Source organism: Suricata suricatta, chromosome 16 (assembly GCF_006229205.1).
Source record: "Suricata suricatta isolate VVHF042 chromosome 16, meerkat_22Aug2017_6uvM2_HiC, whole genome shotgun sequence".
NCBI lineage: Eukaryota > Metazoa > Chordata > Mammalia > Carnivora > Herpestidae > Suricata > Suricata suricatta.
Genome location: NC_043715.1, coordinates 11,712,079 through 11,732,611, shown reverse-complemented (window position 1 = coordinate 11,732,611; position 20,533 = coordinate 11,712,079). Strand labels below are relative to the sequence as shown.

Here is a 20,533-nt window from a genome sequence, read left to right as displayed (position 1 = left end):
GTCCTGTGGATCCACTGCCCCTTGCTCTGGCTCCATCCTCTCTCACACTGAATTCAGTAACCTCAGACCCAGACACATAGAGAACCCAGGAGTCACTCCTGCCCGTTCCCCAAGGTTCCAGCCAGTGCCCTCAACACCCCTGTCTCTCAGGGAGGCAGCCCTGGGGGGCAGCCGGGGACAGGAGGAGCAATCTGGGGCCAGCCTTTAGTTCTAGAGGCTGCAGATTCACCTCTAGACTAAGGGACATGGTTCCAGACCAGGATCCATTACCGGTTTGCTATGTGACCTGGAGATCCTTCTCTCAGAACAAGAAATTTCTTATCCTGATAGGGGATCCCAAGTTCCTGCCTGTCCTTAGAGGCTGGGCAGGTGACACCAGTGGGTGAAGTGGGCAGAGCATGGTTCATATTACAGACTCATTTTGTTTGCATAATAATGTAGGAATATTCTTCACCTCCACAGGGGAAAATGCTCACTCTCATTTTTAAAACATGAGGTAATGGGGTGCCTGGGTGGCTCTGTTGGTTAAGTGTCTGACTTCGGATCAGGTCACAATCTCATGGTTTGTGGGTTCAAGCCTCGCGTCAGGCTCTGTGCTGACAGCTCAGAGCCTGGAGCTTGCTTCAGATTCTGTGTCTCCCTCTCTCTCTGACCCTCTGCTGCTCATGATGTCTCTCTCTCTCTCAAAAATAAATAAAACATTAAAAAATTAAAAATAAAACATGAGGTACCAAGAAACCAACCAACCAACAAAAACAAAACCATGAGGCACCCTTTTGCTAGAGATGAAATTAAAAAAGGAAATGCAACAGGAGCAGAAATCAATGATCATAGTCACTTGGTCTTGAACAGAGAGGCAGTGAACCAGAGGGGGTGCGCCCCATTAAAGGGGGGGTAGCCCTGACTCAGGTCCAGGTCAGGCACAGAAAGTGTTACAAACCTCCCCATTTCTAAGAAAAGTTGGACAACTTAGATTTTTGTGTGAAATTTCCAGATTTTAAGATTTATTTTACGTTTAAAACCAACAGACAAAGGATGTGGGCTAAACCAACCTGTCTGAGTGCAAACGCAGCCCCTGGTCTGTTGGGCTGAAGCGCTGGGTGAGCTGCGTCCGACCGTCAGCCTCATGGCACAGCCCCCGAGAAGCACGCGTGCGCGGACAGGCAAGCGCAAGGGGTTTGCTCTCCCGAGCAAGGCCCAGAACAGGGCGTCTGCACCCACACGGTGCAGGCCTACAGGGCCAGCTGTATCAGGGCCCTGAGTGGGTGGGGGGCTCTGGCACTGCAGGGTGACGCTCGGCCTCCTCCCCTCTCCAGGCTAGCAGACAGGACTGACTGTCTCTTTCCCCTTATGTGACTGGAAGGGAGACAAAATCTGGGATGGTGTGAAGGGATCACGGTGGAGACACAGGCCAGGCACCAAGGAGGTGACCTTGGGGCCTCACTTCCCAGCACAGAGGTCTGTCATGGGTTGAACTATCCCCCCCAACCCCAAATTCATATATTGAAGGGCTAAGCCCCAGTATCTCAAAACGTGACCTTACTTGGAGGTAGGGGCATTGTAGATGTGATTAGTTAAAATGAGGTCCTAGGGTGGGCCCTGATCCTGTAAGGTCTGTGTCCCTATAAAGAGGTGAATCTGAGGTGCAAGGAGGACAGCAAGTGAAGAGGACGGCAGAGATGGAGGTGAAGCATCTACCAGCCAAGAACCTCCAAAGATGGCCGGCAATCCCCCAGAAGCAGGGAGAGGCCCAGAACCCACACTCCGTCCCAGCTCGCAGAGGGAACTAGCCCCACTACTGATACCTTGATCTAGAACTTCCAGCCTCCAGAACCTCGAGACAACAAATCTCTGTTGCCTAAGCCACCCAGTTGGTGGGACCTCACAACCCTAGTAAACTAACACAAGGCCTGACCCAGGTTCCCCTGGGACCAAGACAAGGCCCCGGAAGGAGAAGGAATTCAACCAGAACACAACCGGGGAAGAGGCATCCCTGGACGTGTGGAGAGAGCCTGCCCCACGTCCCCTGCTGAGGAGGCGGCAAACACTAGGGTCTTGTGCCCAGCCCAGCCTTCGCGACAGACCTGCCCCAGCAGCTGGCGCAGAGAGCCCTCGGTGGGGGAGCCGGTCGCCCCCCCCCTCCACTTCCTCGCCCACTGTTCCCTGCCTGGCAGCCAGGGCAGGCCTTGTCCCCTTTCCTCAGGGCCTGAGAAGTCAGTCCTCGGTTTTCCCCACAGGGAAGAGGCAGGCCGAACTGGGGAGGGGGCAGGTGTTGGGCAAACTGCCTCCTTCTTTAGTGGAAACCTTGGCCAACATTGTCCCCTTCCCCCTCCACTGGGGCCTGTGGCTCTGGGACAGACGGGCCACTCCATGGTGAGCGTCATTCCCACCCCACGTGTGTGGCCAGCATCTCATTGGTATTGACACAATTCTCCCTGAGAGACAGGCAGGAGGGGTTCCACAGATGGGGGAAACAAAGGCACAGAGGGACCAAGTCCCTGCTTCCAGGAATCTCAAACGGCTGCTGGGACAGCCAGACAGGAACCCACGTCCAGTGCGGTCCCACGAAGGTTCCTCACACACTGCCCCCGCCTCCTCTGGGAAGGCTCACCAGGAGGCTCCCGAGCCCCCCTGCAGGGACTCTGCCTTAGCCCCCCAGACCCTGCTGTGTCCCCAGGGAGGGCTTGCCTGGAGGGTGCATGAGGCGGAGAGAAAAGAGAAGAACAACAGAAAGCCTGCGATCTGCACGGTAAACAGACAAGCCGACCCCGAGGCAGTGAAAGGAAGCAGTGTGCTGGGGGGGGGGGGGCGCGGGAGGAGGGGGGGTGGCATAAAGGAATGTTGTTCAGGAAAGCTGGGGCCGGGCACCCAGGGATGGACAGATGGCCTTTTATCCTGCAGCCCGGGTTTGGCCTGAAAACCCTTTCTCTAAAACGAGATAGTGCCCAGGCTCTGTGTCCAGCTGCCCCTAGCCTCTAGGGGCCCAAAGGAAGGCGGGGGCTCTAGTCCACACTGGACTCGATACGGTCCTGGGCAGGTAGAAGGGAGCAGGACAGAGGTGGGGGGCGGCCGAGCCAGAACCACAGCTGCACCAAGAGTCTCCCTTGGAGGGAAGCCTTCAGTGGTAACAAGCCCACCCAAGTCCTCTAGGAGACCATTGGTTGCTTTCAGTAGCCAGACATTTGGGGCTAAAAGAAAGGGTCTGCTTGCTTTCATTTCTAATGAGCTGTCCTCTGCCAGACTAGGTCCAAATCAGAAGCCAGGGGTAGCCAGGTCAGGGGGCCTATTCTATCCTTAAAGCATTTAAAATAAAGCCTTTCTGGGGCGCCTGGGTGACTTAGTCGGTTAAGTGTCCTACTTGAGCTCGGGTCATGATCACACAGCTTGTGAGTTTGAGACCCACATTGGGCTTTGTGCTGATAGCTCAGAGCCTGGAGCCTGCTTTGGATTCTGTGTCTCCCTCTCTCTCTCTCCCCTTCCTCTGTTCATGCTCTGTCTCTGTCTCTCAAAAATAAGTAAACACTAAAAATATTAAAAAACATTGGGGTGCCTGGGTGACTTAGTCGCTTAAGCATCTGATTCGGCTCAGGTCATGATCTCATGGTTGGTGGATTCAAACCCCACGTTGGGCTCTGTGCTGACAGCTCAGAGCCTAGAGCCTGTCTTTGGATTCTGTATCTCCCTCTCTCTCTGACCCTCCCCTGCTCATGCTGTCTCTCTCTCTCTCAAAAAGAAATAAAAACATTAAAAATTTTTTTAATTTAAAAAATTAAAAAATCTAAAGCCTTTCTGTGCAAAACCATAAAACAATAATAATATAAGTGACAAGAATCCCCCAACCACCCCCACTTCTTGCCCACCCACAATGGCTGCAAGGTGATAAACTCTACTGGCCACTGTCCCTGGATTCATGACAGGACAAAGAAAGGAAAAGAGAGAGCGAGCGGCACATGTATGCCTGGGGTGTGACCAACTTGTCCTGCTCAGGAGATGTGGGGGCACGGACAAGGCCATCCCAGCCTCGGGGGCCTTGACATCAGTTCAGCGTGGACCTGGTATTGCTTCTCCTCATGACCTGACTGCCCATGGAGGATGTGGCGACCCGCCTTGTCACCACGAGCAGAAGCCAGTGTAGGCGGGCAATCCAGGACATCAGAAAAGGGAAGCAGTGGATTAAAAACACTAAACAGCTACCCAGCTCTCTCCAGAATACACCTCCAAGTTTTCAGGTTAACTCGATTCTCTACTAGGCCCTGCCTGCTGTGGACCATGTGCATCCACGGGGAGTCTTTCCTCTCCACCTCTAACCTCAGATTAGGGCCCAACCCAGAAACGCACCAAGAGTCAAATGGACACTTTTTTTCTTCTTTTTCCAATGGAAGCCTGACTCTGAGGTTTGAGGCAGCTGGGAGCCCGAGGTTGCAGGGTAGGAGCGGGGCTTGGTCAGGGCGGACAGGGGGAGATCTCTGAGGCTCACCTCCTCAGTCCTGCCTTACAGAGTCCCTCCTGGCGCTACAGCACCCGACTTTCAACCCCAATGAGCAGTGTCCTGCAGGACTTGACAGGACATTTCTAGACCGTAGCTCTCCAGACTTAGACCTCAGGCAGGCTTACAGAATTTGCTCTGCACGAGGAAAATACATTTAAAACATGTAACATATATTATCTCCTCACTTGGCCCTACTGCTATGTTAAAATAGATTTCAGATTTATCATGCAATGCTCTACTCTGTAAGGAGTATCCTCAAAATACTATATTATCTGCTGTTTTTTTAAATTTTTTTAATGTTTTATTTATTTTTGGTACAGAGAGAGACAGAGCATGAGAGGGGGAGGGGCAGAGAGAGAAGGAGACACAGAACCGGAAGCAGGCTCCAGGCTCTGACCGAGCTGTCAGCACAGAGCCTGACACGGGGCTCGAACCCACGAACGTGAGATGTGACCTGAGCTGAAGTCGGAGGCTTAACTGACTGAACCACCCAGGTGCCCCTCTGCTTTTTTTTTTTTTTTTTTTTTTAAGGAGGCTTCACACCCAGTGCAAAGCCCAATGTGGGGCTTGAACTCAAACGTGAGATCAAGACTGAGCTGAAATTGCGTCGAATGCTCTACTGACTGAGCCACCCAGGTGCACCTATGTTTTACTGTTTTTTAAAAGAATGTTTTTATTTATTTTTGAGAAAGAGGGCACAAATAGGGGAGGGGCAGAGAGAGAGAGGGAAACAGAATTGGAAGCAGGCTCCAGACTCTGAGCTGTCAGCACAGAGCTTGATGTGGGATTCGATCCCACAAACCGTGAACTCATGACCTGAGCCACCCAGGTCCCCTTAATGTTTTGCTGTTTTTAAAAGGAGACACAGCACCATTGTTTACAAATTACCTCATATATCACTATCCCAGAAATAATGTTCCTAAAACTTTCCTTTTATGATCTGCTAGTTTGAGATAATTCACTGCTATTCCCATCATTGGTTACAAAATGGCATATGATTATATTGCTAAAAATAGAAGGCACTGAACTTTGTAAGCAAAACAAAGCAATAACAACAAAAACCAACCTGCCTTATACCTACTACTTTTAACGATTCCAAGATGCTGATTCAAACTACTCCCTCTCACGTGCCCCCGAGGTGGAATCTCCTCCCACTTACAGTTGAGGATGTTAGTTCTAGAACACTGTTGCATTCTGAGCCTGTGTCTTCTTTTCTCCTCTCATTTAACCTAATTCCAAACTCACTGGACGTCTCTTAAGTTAACAAAATTGCTGCAGTGAGTCCCGGAACTGGGGTCTCCTGGTGAGCCTCAGCCTGTCCTCCATGTTTCATGCTCACTGTAGGTCCTGTTTATACCCATCACTATAAGGTGCTTTAAGGGCTGATGTCCTTGAGCAACCCCAGGACAAACTGCCCTTCGGGGTGGTCAGCGCCTCCCTGACACAGCTACCGCTCAGGGACATGACTTAATACACAACCTGGTGCGGTCAAGGGCAAGAAGGAGCTATTTGTGAACAACCCAGCGATACCAGCTTCCTGGACAGGAGCCCAGATCAGGATACCATTATCCTAGAGAGAAATACCTTTCAACTCTGGGCCACAGCTCCAGACCAGGGCTGTCCCATAGAACTTTCTGCAATGATGGAAATGTTCTGGATCTGTGCTGTCCGATATGGTAGCTACTAGTCTTGTATATCGACTGAGCACTTGAAATGTGGCTCATGTAACTGAAGTACTGAATTTTAATTTTATTTTAATTAATTTTAAATTAAATAGCCACCTGTGGCAAGTGGCTACCATATTGAATGGCATAGCTCAGGACTTATGTATTCAGCTACTATTTAAAATCTCTACCTGAGTGTTTCCGTTTCCTCGGCGTTTCAGACCCAATGTGGCCCCAGTGGACTTTGATGACCCCCACCCAAATCTGGGCTTCCACCCAAGCATTCATTGTTTCCATATTTCAAAGCACCAGCTGTTCAAGTCACCTCGGCACCATCCTCACTTCCTTCCCTCACTCCCGGCATTTGGTCCATCAGCAAGTTATAGCGGTTCTGCCTCCAAGTCAATTCCAACTCCGAGCCACTTCCTTCTGTCTCAATGGGCACGCAGTCCAGGCAACCTCCCCCTGTCATCTGGACAACAGAGATGTCTTAGCGTTCTTCCTGCTCCCACTCTTGTCTCCCTTCACTCTTCCCTCCACACGGCAGCTGTAATAATCTAGTAAAATACAGACCAACTGTGTCAGTCTTCCCACTTAAAATCCTCCAGCCTATTCTGAAAATAAAATCTAACCTCCCTAACGATGACCATGAACTCTACAGAAGTAGGGCTCCTGCTCCCCTCCCCTCCCCACTCCACCTCACCCCACACCCTTCTTCACCTGCAGTGCTCTAGCAGCATAAGAGCCTCCTTTTGGATTTCTGATGCCACCAAGTCCTATCATACCCCAGGACGTTTACACTTGCTGTTCCCACTGCCTAGATTTTTTGCTTTTTTTATCCGGTTCTCCTTTATATCCTTTATATCCTTTGTATAACTCCTTTGTATCCATCAGATATCGGCTCTTCAGAGAAGACTTCCCAGACTACACCTGTCAGAAGCTGCAGCTGTTACTCTGTCACAGCCCCTGTTCTAAAATACATTATCTATTCTGTCATATAATATATATATTATATTGTATACAGTATATACACACATGTACATGTATACACACATAGACTATAACAGTCTATATAATATGTGATATTCTGTTGTAGCTCTTATCACCACCTATAAGTGTCCTATCTGTCTCCTCCCCTCCACTGGCAGGTATGCCCCATAAGGGCAGCGATCCGTTGTCTTTTGATCCCCAGCACGGAGCCCAGTCTGAGCATGAGGAGATATCTACTATGTTTGCACCCGAATAAGGAAGGAAGTGGCAGGCAGAGGAAGGTAGTCCTGCATGTCCCTGCGGCCACGTGGGGCTTTTGCCAGCCTCATCTTTGGAGACTGTCCATCCTGACAGTTAGTTCCCTGGTCCAGTTCACTTGTCCAGGTGAGGATGGACTGAGGGCAGCGGGTCGGAACAGACCCAACAAGCCCGAGCTGGGGGAAGGGACCGCACTGGGTGACTGGGATGTCACCACTCTCCAGCTTCTCTGGGGGTGGGGGGGGGGTGTGCGGCATTGCCCAAGAGGGTCTGAACACATAGCAACCCAGGTTCAGAAAACATCCATCTCTCGCCACCTAACAGAAATCTACCTTTTCTTGGCAGAAGCTGGAACTGAAAGGGATTATCATCTATTTTGGTTTAATCTACATATTCTGTTTTACAGATCTCACGTGATTTCACTGTCACCACACAAATCTGAGAGGGAGGCAGGGACTATGGGAACTGAGGCTGGGAGAGTCTGAACAACCCCTCCAGCGTCACACAGCCAGGGCACAGGTCTTGGGCTGCAGACTCCAGGCTCCTCCTCTTTCTGGACGGTGGGTGAGAGGGTGGCCTGTCTGCACAACTGCTCCGTGCCACGCCCCATGCCAGGTGCCGGGGCTGCAGAGTCTTTAGGAGTCCCAAGAGTCCTGCTCACTAAGAAACTTGCATGTTTCTAGTTTTCCATCCCTATTTCCCTCTGCCCTTAGCCTTCTAGGGCAGTGGGCTGCAAACTTTACAATGCTTCTGAGCCATACACAGTGTTAAAAAACATAGATTTCTGGAGTCTTGCCTCCAGAGATTCTAATTTTATAGATTTGGGGGGTGCCCCCAGGAGAAAAAATATATATAATATATATACTCATACAATTATACATTCTAGGATACTAAGTAATTCTTTGATTTAGTTTACATGCGTGTTTTTTTTTTCATTCAAATAAAACATCAAACTCTTCATACAAGTCTTCAATCTTTGAATCTGTTGCCACTAGAGTCATTCTCCTGCAGTCGAACACAGTCCTCCAGCGCACCCCACACTCACTTCCATCTAGGCTGCTCGAGTGGTAGAGTTGATCAATGACATCTACACAGGGTGGGATGGTGTCCCCTGCTCCCGCCACCCAGACCAAATTCATGTTCACCTAGAACCTGTGAATGTGACTTTATTGGCAAAGAGGGTATTTGCAGACGGAACCCAGTGAATTTAAGGTCCTACTGGCTTAAGGCGGGCTGTGACTCCATTATGACTGGTATCCTCAAGGGAAGAGGGGGAATTTGGAGATGCAGATGCAGAGATACAGGGAAGGACGAATGTGTGAGGGTGGAGGCAGAGACTGAAGTGAAATAAGCTACAAGAGAAGAGGTGCCCGCCCCGCCACAAGCCAGGAAAGGAATGGGGAACGGGTTCTCCTGCAGAGCCTCCGGGAAAAACCAACTCTGCCCGTGCCTCGACGTCAGACTTCCAGTCTCTAGAACTGTGAGATGATGAATGTCTCTGGTTTTAAGTCACCTAGTTTGTGGTACTTTGTTGCAGCTGCTAGAGGAAAGTAATACAATATTACTAGAAATGTAATGCTTTGTTGCACTTCCACGTGCATGTGCTGTGGTTTTCTTTTAGTTTTCCATTTATCCTTTAAGAACTTATCTCTGTGTGATGTCTGCAATGTAACTACTTAGTATTTTTTCCAATGTTTTATTATTGGAACAATTTAAACTGTAGTCCAGCTGAAAGAATCTCACGTGAACACCTGTATCCCCACTACCTAAAGTCCTACCGTTTACATTTACATTCTACAGCATCTTATTCTAGAAGCAATCTTTAAAGGTTTGTATATATCAACACCTAGCTCTTGTCATTATGAGGTCATATCTATAGTTGTGAGTTACTAAATAAGGGTTACATTTATTTACCTCCCTTTAAAAAGATTGGGTCTAATTCTCATATAGTAAAACACTACCGATCTTAAGTGTTAGTTAAGTTAGTTCGCTAAGTTTTGACAGTTACATGCCTCCTTGAAGCCAATGTCCAAGTCAAGATGCAGGACAGTTATCAGTCCAGAATCTATTTTTAATAAACTTCTCACTTGATTTTGAGGAAGGAAGGTGGGGGAATAAGTATCCAGTTCCCTTGGCCCTAGGGACGAGAAGTGTGAGATTTACAGCGCTTTGCAACAAAGACACCAGGTTCCCTGTTAGCAAACATGGCTGCTTCCCTGCTCTTCCAGCCTCCAGCCACAGGCTGTGGACACGCTGCAGGGAAGGGACACAGGACGCATCTGTGTGCAGAGCTCCAGTGGCCGCAAGGCTGCTTTCACTACACCCCTTCCCCACCCCCCGCCCCTGCATTCCCCGCTGAAATTGCTACCATTCCATGGCCGCTTGGACACCCACTTTGGATGCCCCCCTCCCTTCCAGCATGGGTGCCTGAGGCCTGTGGCCTGCGTGGGCTTCCTTGAGCTGCTCCCTTGAGGCTCTGGCCACACGACCTCAGGGTCCAGGGCATGCCAGGCAGCCCCAGCCCCTGAAAGTCAGACTGTCTGTCTCCCCAAGGCCAGCAACACAGCCCAGAAATGATGCTCAGCCGCTGTCCTGCCCTTCGCTTTCTCTGGTGGAGCAGGTAAAAGCAAAATCCTGGCTGGAATGGAACAAGGAGATAAAAAACCTCTAATGGCCAAAACCTAACCAAAAATGAGTGACTTCATTCACTTCAGAATAAACCCCCCAAATGGACCAAAGTATATCTGTGTGATATAGGTATTTTTGTGATGTGTGATAAAGGTATTTTTTCCAACCAGTGGGAAAAGCAATTATTCTATAAATCTCCTGGGATAACCAGTGGATCATTTGGAAAAATATAAACCTAAAATAACCTCTATTTTTTCCCGATACCAAAAAAATTTCAGGTAGATAATAAGTTTAGGCAAATACAAACAATAGCAAAAATGTTAAGCCTAACATTATTAGCAAGATACTAAAAATACTTTTATGTCTAAAATCATAAGGTAGAGGTGTCCTTTCTAAGAATAATAAAATATGTTTTATGATGTGGAAATTTTTAAGGTTTAAGTAGAGAAAAAACATTAGGTAAATCAAAAAACAAATAACTGAAGGAAAAATAGTAATATATACGATGGAAAATGGGCTAACATCCTTTATATGTAAGAAGTGATTATAAATCAATAAGAAAAAGATCCCCCTTGGTTTAATCTCATGCCTAAGATGTGTCCCTAATGCACGTGCAGTGGAAACGCAGGGTACCTGACACCAGCCACATTGCCCAATCTCTCAGAACCACAGGTTTCTCATCTATGAAACGGGAGAATGGACGTCTGCCCCACCTACCTTAAGGGTTCAACTAGAAATCAATGAGGAATATCTAGAAAAATGTAAATCGCTCTATACATTTGGATGTGTTACTATTAGCCCTACAGGGATCACTACTTTCCAAGTGTTCTTTATCTGAGTCCCTGAACATTCAAGTTGCAAAAGTCCCCTTAATGTATAACTATTCACAAGTCAACTGACCATTTATGAATTTGATTCCTGCTCAAAGACTGACCAGCGCCTTCCCCAAATCCCCACCGTCTACCTACGCAAAGTGATGGCTGGGGTTGCCATCACCTGACAACATGCAGTGTAACAACACGCAAGCTCACTGCAAAGTGAAATTGAAAATCAGTGCCAACATACAAAGAATTTAATAAAGTCGGTGAAACTGAAGAAAACTGTTTTACTTACAATTCTATTGCAAAATAAGGATTTGGCAAAGTTGGGCTGTTTAACACTGAAACACAGGCAAACAACAAAGGACGAGGCTCTTCCACAGAGAATGAGTGAACGGCCTGTTTATTAAGGATCAAGAGAGATCCTTGGCACCTAAATACTCTTGCTAAAATGACTCTCTTTACGACCATGCTGCGAATGGCCAATGTGAAGTTTGGAATGTCCCATCGTCACTTTCATACAGTTTTGTCAGAAAAACCACACATAATGCACAAAACCACCACCACTTGATTTATAATTTGCTCAACTTAAGGACCTGCATATGACTGCAATCTCAATTTTGCCATCAGGTTAAAATAAACCAAAACAGCTTTAAATTTCATTTTTATTTTTTAATTGTTCTTAAATTTTTCCTTTTTAAAAAAGTAACCTCTATGCCCAACACGGGGCTCAAACTCATGACCCCAAGATCAAGAGTTGCATTCTCTACTGACGGAGCCAGTCAGGCATCTGCTACATTTTGTTTGAAAAGATAATCACTTCCCCTCTTCTAAGCCCTTGCCCTGTTTTCTATGAAAGTTTGGTCTTCATTTAAAGTGGATTCATCTTGGGGCAGCTGGGTGGCTCAGTCAGTTAAGCATCCGACTTTGGCTCAGGTCATGATCTCACGGCTTGTGGGTCTGAGCTGGCATCGGCCTCTGAGAGCCTGGAGCCTGCTTCAAATTGTGTCCCCCTCTCTCTCTACCCCTCCCCTGCTTGGACGCTGTCTCTCTCTCAAAAATAAACATTAAAAAAATTTTTTTAAAGTAGATGCTTTTCAAGTGACCTTCTTTCCTAGGACTCAAGGACTTTCCCATGTGGGTCTGAGGAACAACTGAATTTTTTTAAGGCACCCTGTTTTCCAACCTGCAAAAGCCATTACACTTGACAGGCCAATGGGTCTTGCAGGGATAAGAGAAAGCAACCACGCAACCAGGGTAGGTTGACCTTTCTCTGGCCTGCGCGGAGTGGTGTACAGGATCACACAGAGTCTTGATTCAGCCCCGTATAGATGCTCCTTAATATTCCTCTATGGCAGCCAGTCTCACAGTGGGCGCCTTGAATTGACTTAAAGATGTGAAGTCTGTCTTTCATTCTTATGGATAAATGATGCCCGTTTCGTAGCCTTTCATTATTACATAACACTAAGGTTTAGATCTTAGCAACTAAGTGGGTTATTATGGACCCATAACACCTGGAACTTGTAAAACTGAAACTAGCCATTACTAGAGATCCCTAAAAACCCGATTCCATTTTCCAGTAGGAAAATCTGAGCACCATGCAATGCTAAGCAATGTGGAGAAGGTTCTATTGGGCACAGAAAAGGGTAGAGAACTAGAACTCTACTCCTTTTAAGTTATGTTCCCTTTAGAGGAGAAATTAAGACTACTCCATGTAGGTCATTATCAGTCCAGCTTGCTGCAAATCGCATGGTTTAGTCTATGTCTGTAGTCACGTGTTCTTTATGAATGGAATTTCTGGCTACTAGTGTTTCTGTGACAGGGCCTTATGGCATATCTATATGAATCGCAGGTCACGTACATTAAATGCCCCCAAATTTGCTTATCGGGTACTGTTATTTAAATGCTTTCCAATATACAATCAAGGCAAGAAAACAAAGTATTCGGAGAACTACACTTCACAACAAAAGTTTAGACATAATAACTAACTAGATTAGCAGTGATTAGAGAAGATTGGAAACTACTGTTCCGAGACACACGTTCTAGAGAAATGTGCGTGACAAGACCCAGAAAAGAGTAAACGCAACTGGAAATCCAGGCCACCTGGGTTCTGCCTGAGCACGTCCTGCAGGCCTCACGGCCACGCGGGGCTGCTGGCGGCCTGGACAGCAAACAAGGCTCTTGACTGACATTTTCTTTTAAGTTTACTTATTTATTTATTTATTTATTTATTTTATTTATTTATTTATTTTAAGTTTACTTATTTATTGAGAGAGAGAGAAAGAGAGCAAACAGGGGAGGGGCAGAGACAGAGAGAGAGAGAGAGAGAGAGAGAGAGAGAGAGAGAGAGAGAGAGAGAGAGAATCCTAAGCAGGCTCTGCACTGTCAGCACAGAGTCCCATGTGGGACACAAACTGTGAGATCATGACCTGAGCTGAAATGAAGAGTCAGATGCTTAACCGACTGAGCCACCCAGGTGCCCCTTGACTGGCATTTTCTATAGTTCACTTCATGTCTTGTAAGGGGGCTCATGGGCATGGGTGAACAGCAGTAGCCTGGTATGGAAGACATTTTGTCACCTCTGTCTGTCTGAGAATAACGGGGGGCAAAGGCAGAAATGAGTGACTCACTCGCTAGCCCTCCATCCTTCCCATCAAATCCCAAGTCTTTTAGCCAACAAAGAGGAACTGGAAAGAGACTCAACTTTGTAATTCTTAAAGTATCTTGTGTGTGCTAATATTACCACTTTCCTTTCCTTTTCTTTTTTTTTTAAGTTTATTTATTTTGAGAGAGAGAGAGAGAGAGAGAGAGAAAGAGCAAGCAAGCATGCACAAGTGGTGGAGGGGCAGAGAGAGAGAATCCCAAGCAAGCTCCATGCTGTCAGCATGGAGCCCAATGTGGGGTTCAATCCCATGAACCGTGCAATCATGCTGACCTGAGCCCAAATCAAGATTTGGACCCTCAACCGACTCAGCTACCCAGGCGCTGCTTTCCTTTTCAATTATGCACACACCTCAGTTTTCCAAGCAGCTCAGTCATTCATTTATTCAAACACTTACTAGTTCCTGTTGGCATTCGTCAGTGTGCTACTGTGTCCTGGAGAAACCCAGATGAGCCAAATGATTCCAGTCTTGGCAAAGGGGGGGGGCGGTTATATAGTTTAGTCGAGGAGATAAGACACATAGTGAAAATAGAGTAAATAAGGAAGAATATTATGAATGCTGTGACGCAGGTCAGGCAGTGTGGGAGTTCTGTGGAAGCAGCAGCATTGGACGTGGACTTAAGGGAGCGGCCACGGGGAGCCCATGAAGGCTTGGGAAGGCTGCTGTAACACGACAAAGTTCTCTTTAGAAAAGGTCCCAGGGAGTAGGATGCAGGACGTACTGGCAGGAAGAGATCCGCCTGGGAGATGGCTATAAGAATGAGCAGAGCAGGGCTCTGGCCAAAGCAGGGGAGTATTGGGGAGACATTCTGGAGGGAAGCTGAGGAAGTTCTTGAGGACCAGGGCATGGTCTGTGCAAGCCATGCACCCTGTCCTCCCAGCGATTCCCCGTTGCCCCCTTCTAGAGCCCATGGATTCTCTAGGGCTGAGTGGAGACCATTATTGTTAAGAGTAAGGAAAAAGCAGATAATCTGCTAAGTCCTAGTGGTGAGGAGAGAAGCCATCTAGCAGAGCACACATTGTATGATTCCATTTAAACTTTCCGAATGTGTCTGTGAAATGAGGAGCAAGAGAAACAAGCAATAGAGACTGAGAAGTAATAACTGGGGGGGTCCGGTGGTGAGGCAGGTAGAGTAACCCCTTGTCACCAGTCTGTGTCTCAATACCTGGAACCTGTGAATATGTTACCTTACATGGCAAAAGGGACTTTGCAGATGTGATTCAATTTAGGGCTTTGAGATGGGAAGGTTATCCTGGATGATCCTCGTGGGCTTAGTGTAATCAGAAGTGTCCTTAGAAGTGAACTATGGAGGCAGAAGAGTCAGAGAAGAAGAGACATGAGAGCAAAGGTTGGAACAACGCACTTGCTGATAGGGGGCCCTGAGCCAAGGAATACCCGCAGCTTCTAAAACCTGGAAAAGGTAAGAAAATGGATTCTTCCCTAGAACCTTCACAAGGAAGTCTGCCCTACTGACTCATTTTTGACTTTTGAACTCTAGAACTGTGATGAAACACATTTGTGTTGCTTTACGTCACTGAGTTTATGGCAACTTGTTACAACAGCCGTAGAAAATGATAGTTTAGCAGAAAACTAAGGGGTGTGGCATCAGGAAGCCACGTGAAGAAAGCGTACCAAGGAAGGAAAGCGGTGACAGCATCAAAAGTTGCTGCCAGGCCAGGTGAGGCAAGGTGCAGCCCGGTGACCGGGTTTAGTGAGGCGAAGGTCTCAGTGACCTCGGCAAGGTCAGCTTCATTGGCGGGGTGAGAACTCTGGGTCCTCCTGCACTTAGATATCCTACCCACTGAGTTACTCAAGCCCTGGAGCTCCGAACGGCCAGCTGCCACAGGCATGGCAGAATCTGAGGACTTCTCAGCCACTCAGAGATGCCCCTGGGGGATTAGGACTCGGCACCCAGAGATACTCAGACATCGTGGTGACCCGACAGCAGTGGCTGGGGAGTTGTGGTTTGCCTTCCTCCAGGGTCTTCTCTCGAGGACTTTTTATCCAGAGGCTCGGTCAGATGTTCACCTGCAGTAGGACCTCGGGGGTCTGTGGGTGTGAGATGGGAGGTACCAGCTGCCGTTTCCCAGCTATTAGCCCAGGCAGGCTCAGAGGGAGGGGAGGTCCTGGTTGGACTATTGTAAAAGCTGTAGCTCTCCCACTAAAAAAATGCACAATCATGTATATTTTATACACAAACTCATCTCTTTCTTCAGTTCCAGAAAATGATCCACAGAACCCCAGGTTTAAGAAGCTCTGTTTTGGGGGTGCCTGGGTGGCTCAGTATGTTAAGCATCCAATTTTGGCTCAGGTCACGATCTCATGGTTTGTGAAACTGAGTCCTGAGTCAGGTGCTAAGCTGACAGTACAGAGCTTGTGTGGGATTCTCTTTCCCTCTCTCTCTGCCCTTCCCCTGCTCTCTCTCACCCTCTCAAAATAAATTAATTAATTAAAAAAAAAGAAGTTCTGCTTTGGATGTTTTCCAAAGTATAATACTTACTCCACTGATGTACCCAAGATGATTTTAGGGAATACAAGTGGTAAACATTTCCTATCTTAATAGCTCTCTATTTTAAATTGCATGCAAATCATGTGTTTTCACTGGTATTACTGCCTAGGGTGAGTCAATGGCAAGATGAAAAGTGAGTCTACTTAAAGATAAATATTATGTATAATAGTTCAAGTGGTATACCAATTCAGAAAGAAACTTGACAGTGATTCATCGATGACACAAGTCTGGGAAACACAGTGTCTATGATCTTGGGAGGAGATTTGAACTCAAGAGTTCCTTCCTTTCCTACTTATTCCTTTTAAATGCTGGTTGCAGCGCAGTAAAGGGACCTCACCGCCCACTGACAACATGAGCTACAGTTGGAAGAACGCTGCTCTCACCTGAGCTTGGGGTGAGGCGCTTGGCCCCACCAGCCTCCAAGGGGCCAGGATGCGAAGAGGGCCCTCGTTCTCTACTCAGCCATAGCTCTCTCACTTGCCCAAGCAGCTCGGCTTCCTCAAGTCCAAGACCACAGCCACAGCAAGACTTTGTTTTATCCCCATAGTACGTGGGCTCAAACAAGTTTGACTTGTTTTGTGTGTGTGTGTGTGTGTGTGTGTGCATGCCTTTGTGTGAGTGTGAACGTGTGTGTAAGAGTACACACGGATGTGTGGCAAATTGGGGAGTGGGGGAAAGTAAAGGGAGCAGGACTTCCGCCTGGAGATCTCACAGCAGAGCTCCAGGACACTCCCCTCCAAGGACCCCTCCAAGGGGCATCGTTCAGAAATGAACACCAGGGGTGCCTGGGTGGCTCAGTTGGTTAAACTTCCGGCTTCGTCTCAGGTCATGGTATCACGGTTTGTGGGTTTGGGCCCCGCATCGGGTTCTGTGCTGACAGCTAGCTCAGAGCCTGGAGCCTGCTTCAGATTCTGTATTGCCCTCTCTCTCTGACCCTCCCCTGCTCGCGCTGTCTCTGTCTCTCAAAAAATAAATAAATAAAAGAGAAATGAACTCCAAACAAACAGCTAGGTCATGACATTCTCCTTTCCCATCCCCCCTCCTGGTCCTCACATTACTGGAGCGAGGCTCTGAGCTCGACAGATGTCAGCATCGCTGGTCTAGCAGGAGGAGAGAAGGGAGGTGAAGAAAAAAGAATAGAAATGTCTCCATTGAGGCCTTAAGTTTCTCACTTTAAAGACAACATTATACTAAACTAGTATAGAAACTAAACTAGTATAGAAATCTATAGACAAAGCCCACAGGCCACTGCCATTTTGGGTAAGTATGCCTCCTGGTCAAGTTTGAGCCATGGGTTTGTGAGGCGAACACGATAACCACTACACTGAGCCTAAAAACATGCTGCTTTTTAGGGTTTTTCCCACATCCTCAGATTGGGGCTCAGATATAAGGATGCCTGCAAGATGGCCACATTGGGATTCTTGGGGTACTAGGGGAGTGCAGGCCTAGGAAGCAAATTTGGTCTCGTCTTCTCTAAGTCCTCCCTGAGGGTCAGGTAAGGCAAAGCGAAGCAAAAGCATACCCACAACAGGTGGGTAGCAGAGTTGGGGGGGGGCCGCCTCGGGCAGCTGCCAGGGAGATACTAGGGTACTGGCAAGAGAAGCCACACCCGAAGGCTCCTGTTTCTAGAACACAGTTACAACGCAGGAGGGCTCCCCTTAGCCATCACAGGTCCGAAATCTCTAGTCTTCTGGTCCCAGCCTCTCATTGCCTACACGCAGCCTCAGTTATATCCATCGCTAACCCTCTGCCCCTTCAGCACGACCTGACACCAAACACCACGTTCTAAGCTTCAGTGGGGTTTCCATTGCAGAATGCTAAACCCTGGTGTTTCACCAGTGAAATCTCTCAAATTCAACCCCCTCCCCCCTTGGTCACAGGCACCAACATGCAAGCCACCTTCCCCTCATGGCCAGGCTATGCGGTAGCCTCCGCCTGGCATCCCTCAGGAACCCACTTGGGCTCCCTGCATTCCTTTTTGACACTGTAGCCAGGGTGATCTTCCAAAGATGCAAATCTGACCACACCACACCCTTTCCTGAATCCCTTCCCTGACTTCCTGTCATTCTTAGAATCAAGTCCCAAATCCTGCCCACGGCCTAGGAGGCCCTGCATGATGTGGCCCTGGCTGATCTCTGGCCTCTTCCCACTTCTCTCTCCTTGCCCGCCAGCCTCTGGCCACATTGCTTTTCTGTCCCTTGACTGTGCTGAACCTTTACCCTTTACCCTTCAGAGCCTTCTTTGCACATGCTGTTCCCTCCATCTGGAATGCTCTTCCCACCACACTTCACCAGGCTAATACCCTATCTATGGTTAGCTCTCAGAGCAAATGTTACTTTCTCAAGAAAGCTCTTCTTCAACTTCTCACTTCCAAATCTATATTCCGATGGCACTGAGTAATTAAATAATTACTATGTAATTAGGATATTTCCCTCCTTAGCCTGTTTGCTCTATGAAGACTGTATTGGTTCTGACTGTTGGCACCTCCCCAGTGCCTAGGTCAATGCTGATAACCATTAAAGGACCAAGCGAGTGAGTGATTAAGGGATTGAAGTATTAAATGAGATGGTCCAGTGCAGAGCCCCTGGCAACAGTGAGAGGCAAGTCCTTTTATTCAAAGATCTAAAACACTTGCTGGGTCCACCCTGAAACCAAGAGCTAGAAGTATGGAGCAGCTATCGGCTTAATGCCCAAGCGCGATGGCCCCACTGCCACCAGTCCTACAGCTGACCTGAGGAGGGCCAGAGGACTCAGCTGGCCTCTTGCTCAGCCCACCTGGAGCCCTGTGGATAGGGGCCATCTCCCATACCCAAAGATCCTTGGGCTGGAGATAGCATCGATTTTGGAGCCAGGTACATTTGTCTTTTGCACTAACTAGCTCTTTGACCTTGGACCAATTACAGAGCCTCCTTGAGCCTCAGTTTCCACATCGTGAAATAGGGAAATCTACCCCAGGATCAGCTGGCGGCTTAACAACCATAACGAGGCTGTAGAGAGACGTGCAGTTCACAGTGTGAATCCCCTCGTCTCTAAAAAAGTAGCTCTCTCCTGTCATTTCGATCTTTTGGGCACCCATGCAAGATAAGAAATCCTAAGGATGAGAGGCCATAGTCCACCCCAAACACTGCCCTAACCTCTAGCTACCCAGGGAAGCCCTAGTGCAGAACAGGGCAACACCAGGAGATCCAAACTGGCGAGTAAGGGAACTGATTTATAGCTTTTGGAAGCAGGAGCAGGGTGAGTGGGGAGGGGAGGACAGGTGAAGTTGAAGCTATTAGTCAACAGAAATGAAGAACAGATGCAGAGAGGGAGAGGCCCATAAGGAAACAGGAAAGGAAGGAAAGACTGAGAGTGAGAGGGGCTGGTAAAAAGTGATCCAAATTGTCAGATGGCAGAGGCTGCAGACGGAACAAGTAGGAAAGAGGGAGCAACCTGGGAGGTGGCAGAAGTAGCAGATAGAAGCCGGTCAGGGGACATGCTGGAGAGCAAGTCCTAGCGAGGGGGACCGGTCGTGACCTGTTACCTGGAGAGAAGGGGGAAGCGAAGGTGAGGCCGCAGGCTGTCACCTTGGGTCCTCCTAGAGGGCAGGTGAACCTGGCTTGCCCGTGAGCGGAGAGTGAGGGACCGGGGAAGGAGAGTAGAGGGGGGTGACCCCGGGCGGGTCTGTACCTGAGGGTCTCCTTGCAGCTCGCCTACGTAGTACTGCTCGAGCCAGCGGCGCGCGTTGGCCGAGTGCCGGTGCGGCGGCCCGTCCAGGTCGGCGCTAACATCCTCGCCCGCCCGCGCCCGCAGCAGCTGCTCGCCCCCCGGGTGGTGTCGCACGAAGCCAGTGAGGTCGTAAAGGCGGGCCCCGCAGCGGACCCAGCAGTCGCCGGCCGCCAGGCGCCGCTGGACCTCGGCGGGTGAGAAGGAGGCGGCGGGGGGCGGAGCGGGGACCATGGCGGGAGAGCGGAGCTCGCAGCTGGAAGCCCGGACTTGTGCTCCGCGACCGCCCAGCCCGCTTCTAACATCCCCGGAGCCGCTGCCGCCTCGATGGGCCGGCCGCCACCGCACCTGCTCATTTGCATGTCGCGCTCCCATTGGCCGCTCGGCGGGCGCTGCTCGAGCCCGGAGGCGCCCTCTTCCCCATTGGCCGGCAGGAAGCACGGGCGACCCGTGGGGATCTGGCCACCCGCTGCGGGCCCCCACCCAGGTGGCCCTGGGCAGGTAGAGGGCGCGCCACCCAGGTGTATCTCGTCGCAAGAAAGCGAAGGGGACTGGCGGATGCAGGTGGAGCAACTCTTCCTATCGCGGGTGGCTGCCTGGACGGACATTCTCGGTGGCGTGATTGGTACTGGAATAACTCTTCTGCTGCTGCCTTTTGGGAGAAATTTACAGTTTTAGATTCTTAGGCTCCTGGAGGGGGTGAGGCTTGGGGGAGGCAGGGCGAAGACTAGAGTAAGGCGAGTGAGGCTCTGGGCTTGGGAGCCCCCAAAGTCAGTAATCACAATACATAACATTTTAATGTAATATTT

General features: G+C 48.9%; 1 protein-coding gene across 1 annotated transcript in view; it reads right to left on the bottom strand.

The window, feature by feature from the left end:
* The window catches only part of FA2H (fatty acid 2-hydroxylase), a 52,241-nt gene extending 32,243 nt beyond the window's left edge, over positions 1 to 19,998 (bottom strand). The window contains exon 1 of the mRNA XM_029925321.1: positions 19,689 to 19,998. Within this exon, the coding sequence (XP_029781181.1) occupies positions 19,689 to 19,958 (270 nt within the window). The 5' untranslated portion in view covers positions 19,959 to 19,998. The remainder of the gene's footprint in view (positions 1 to 19,688) is intronic.
* Positions 19,999 to 20,533: the final 535 nt, after the last annotated feature.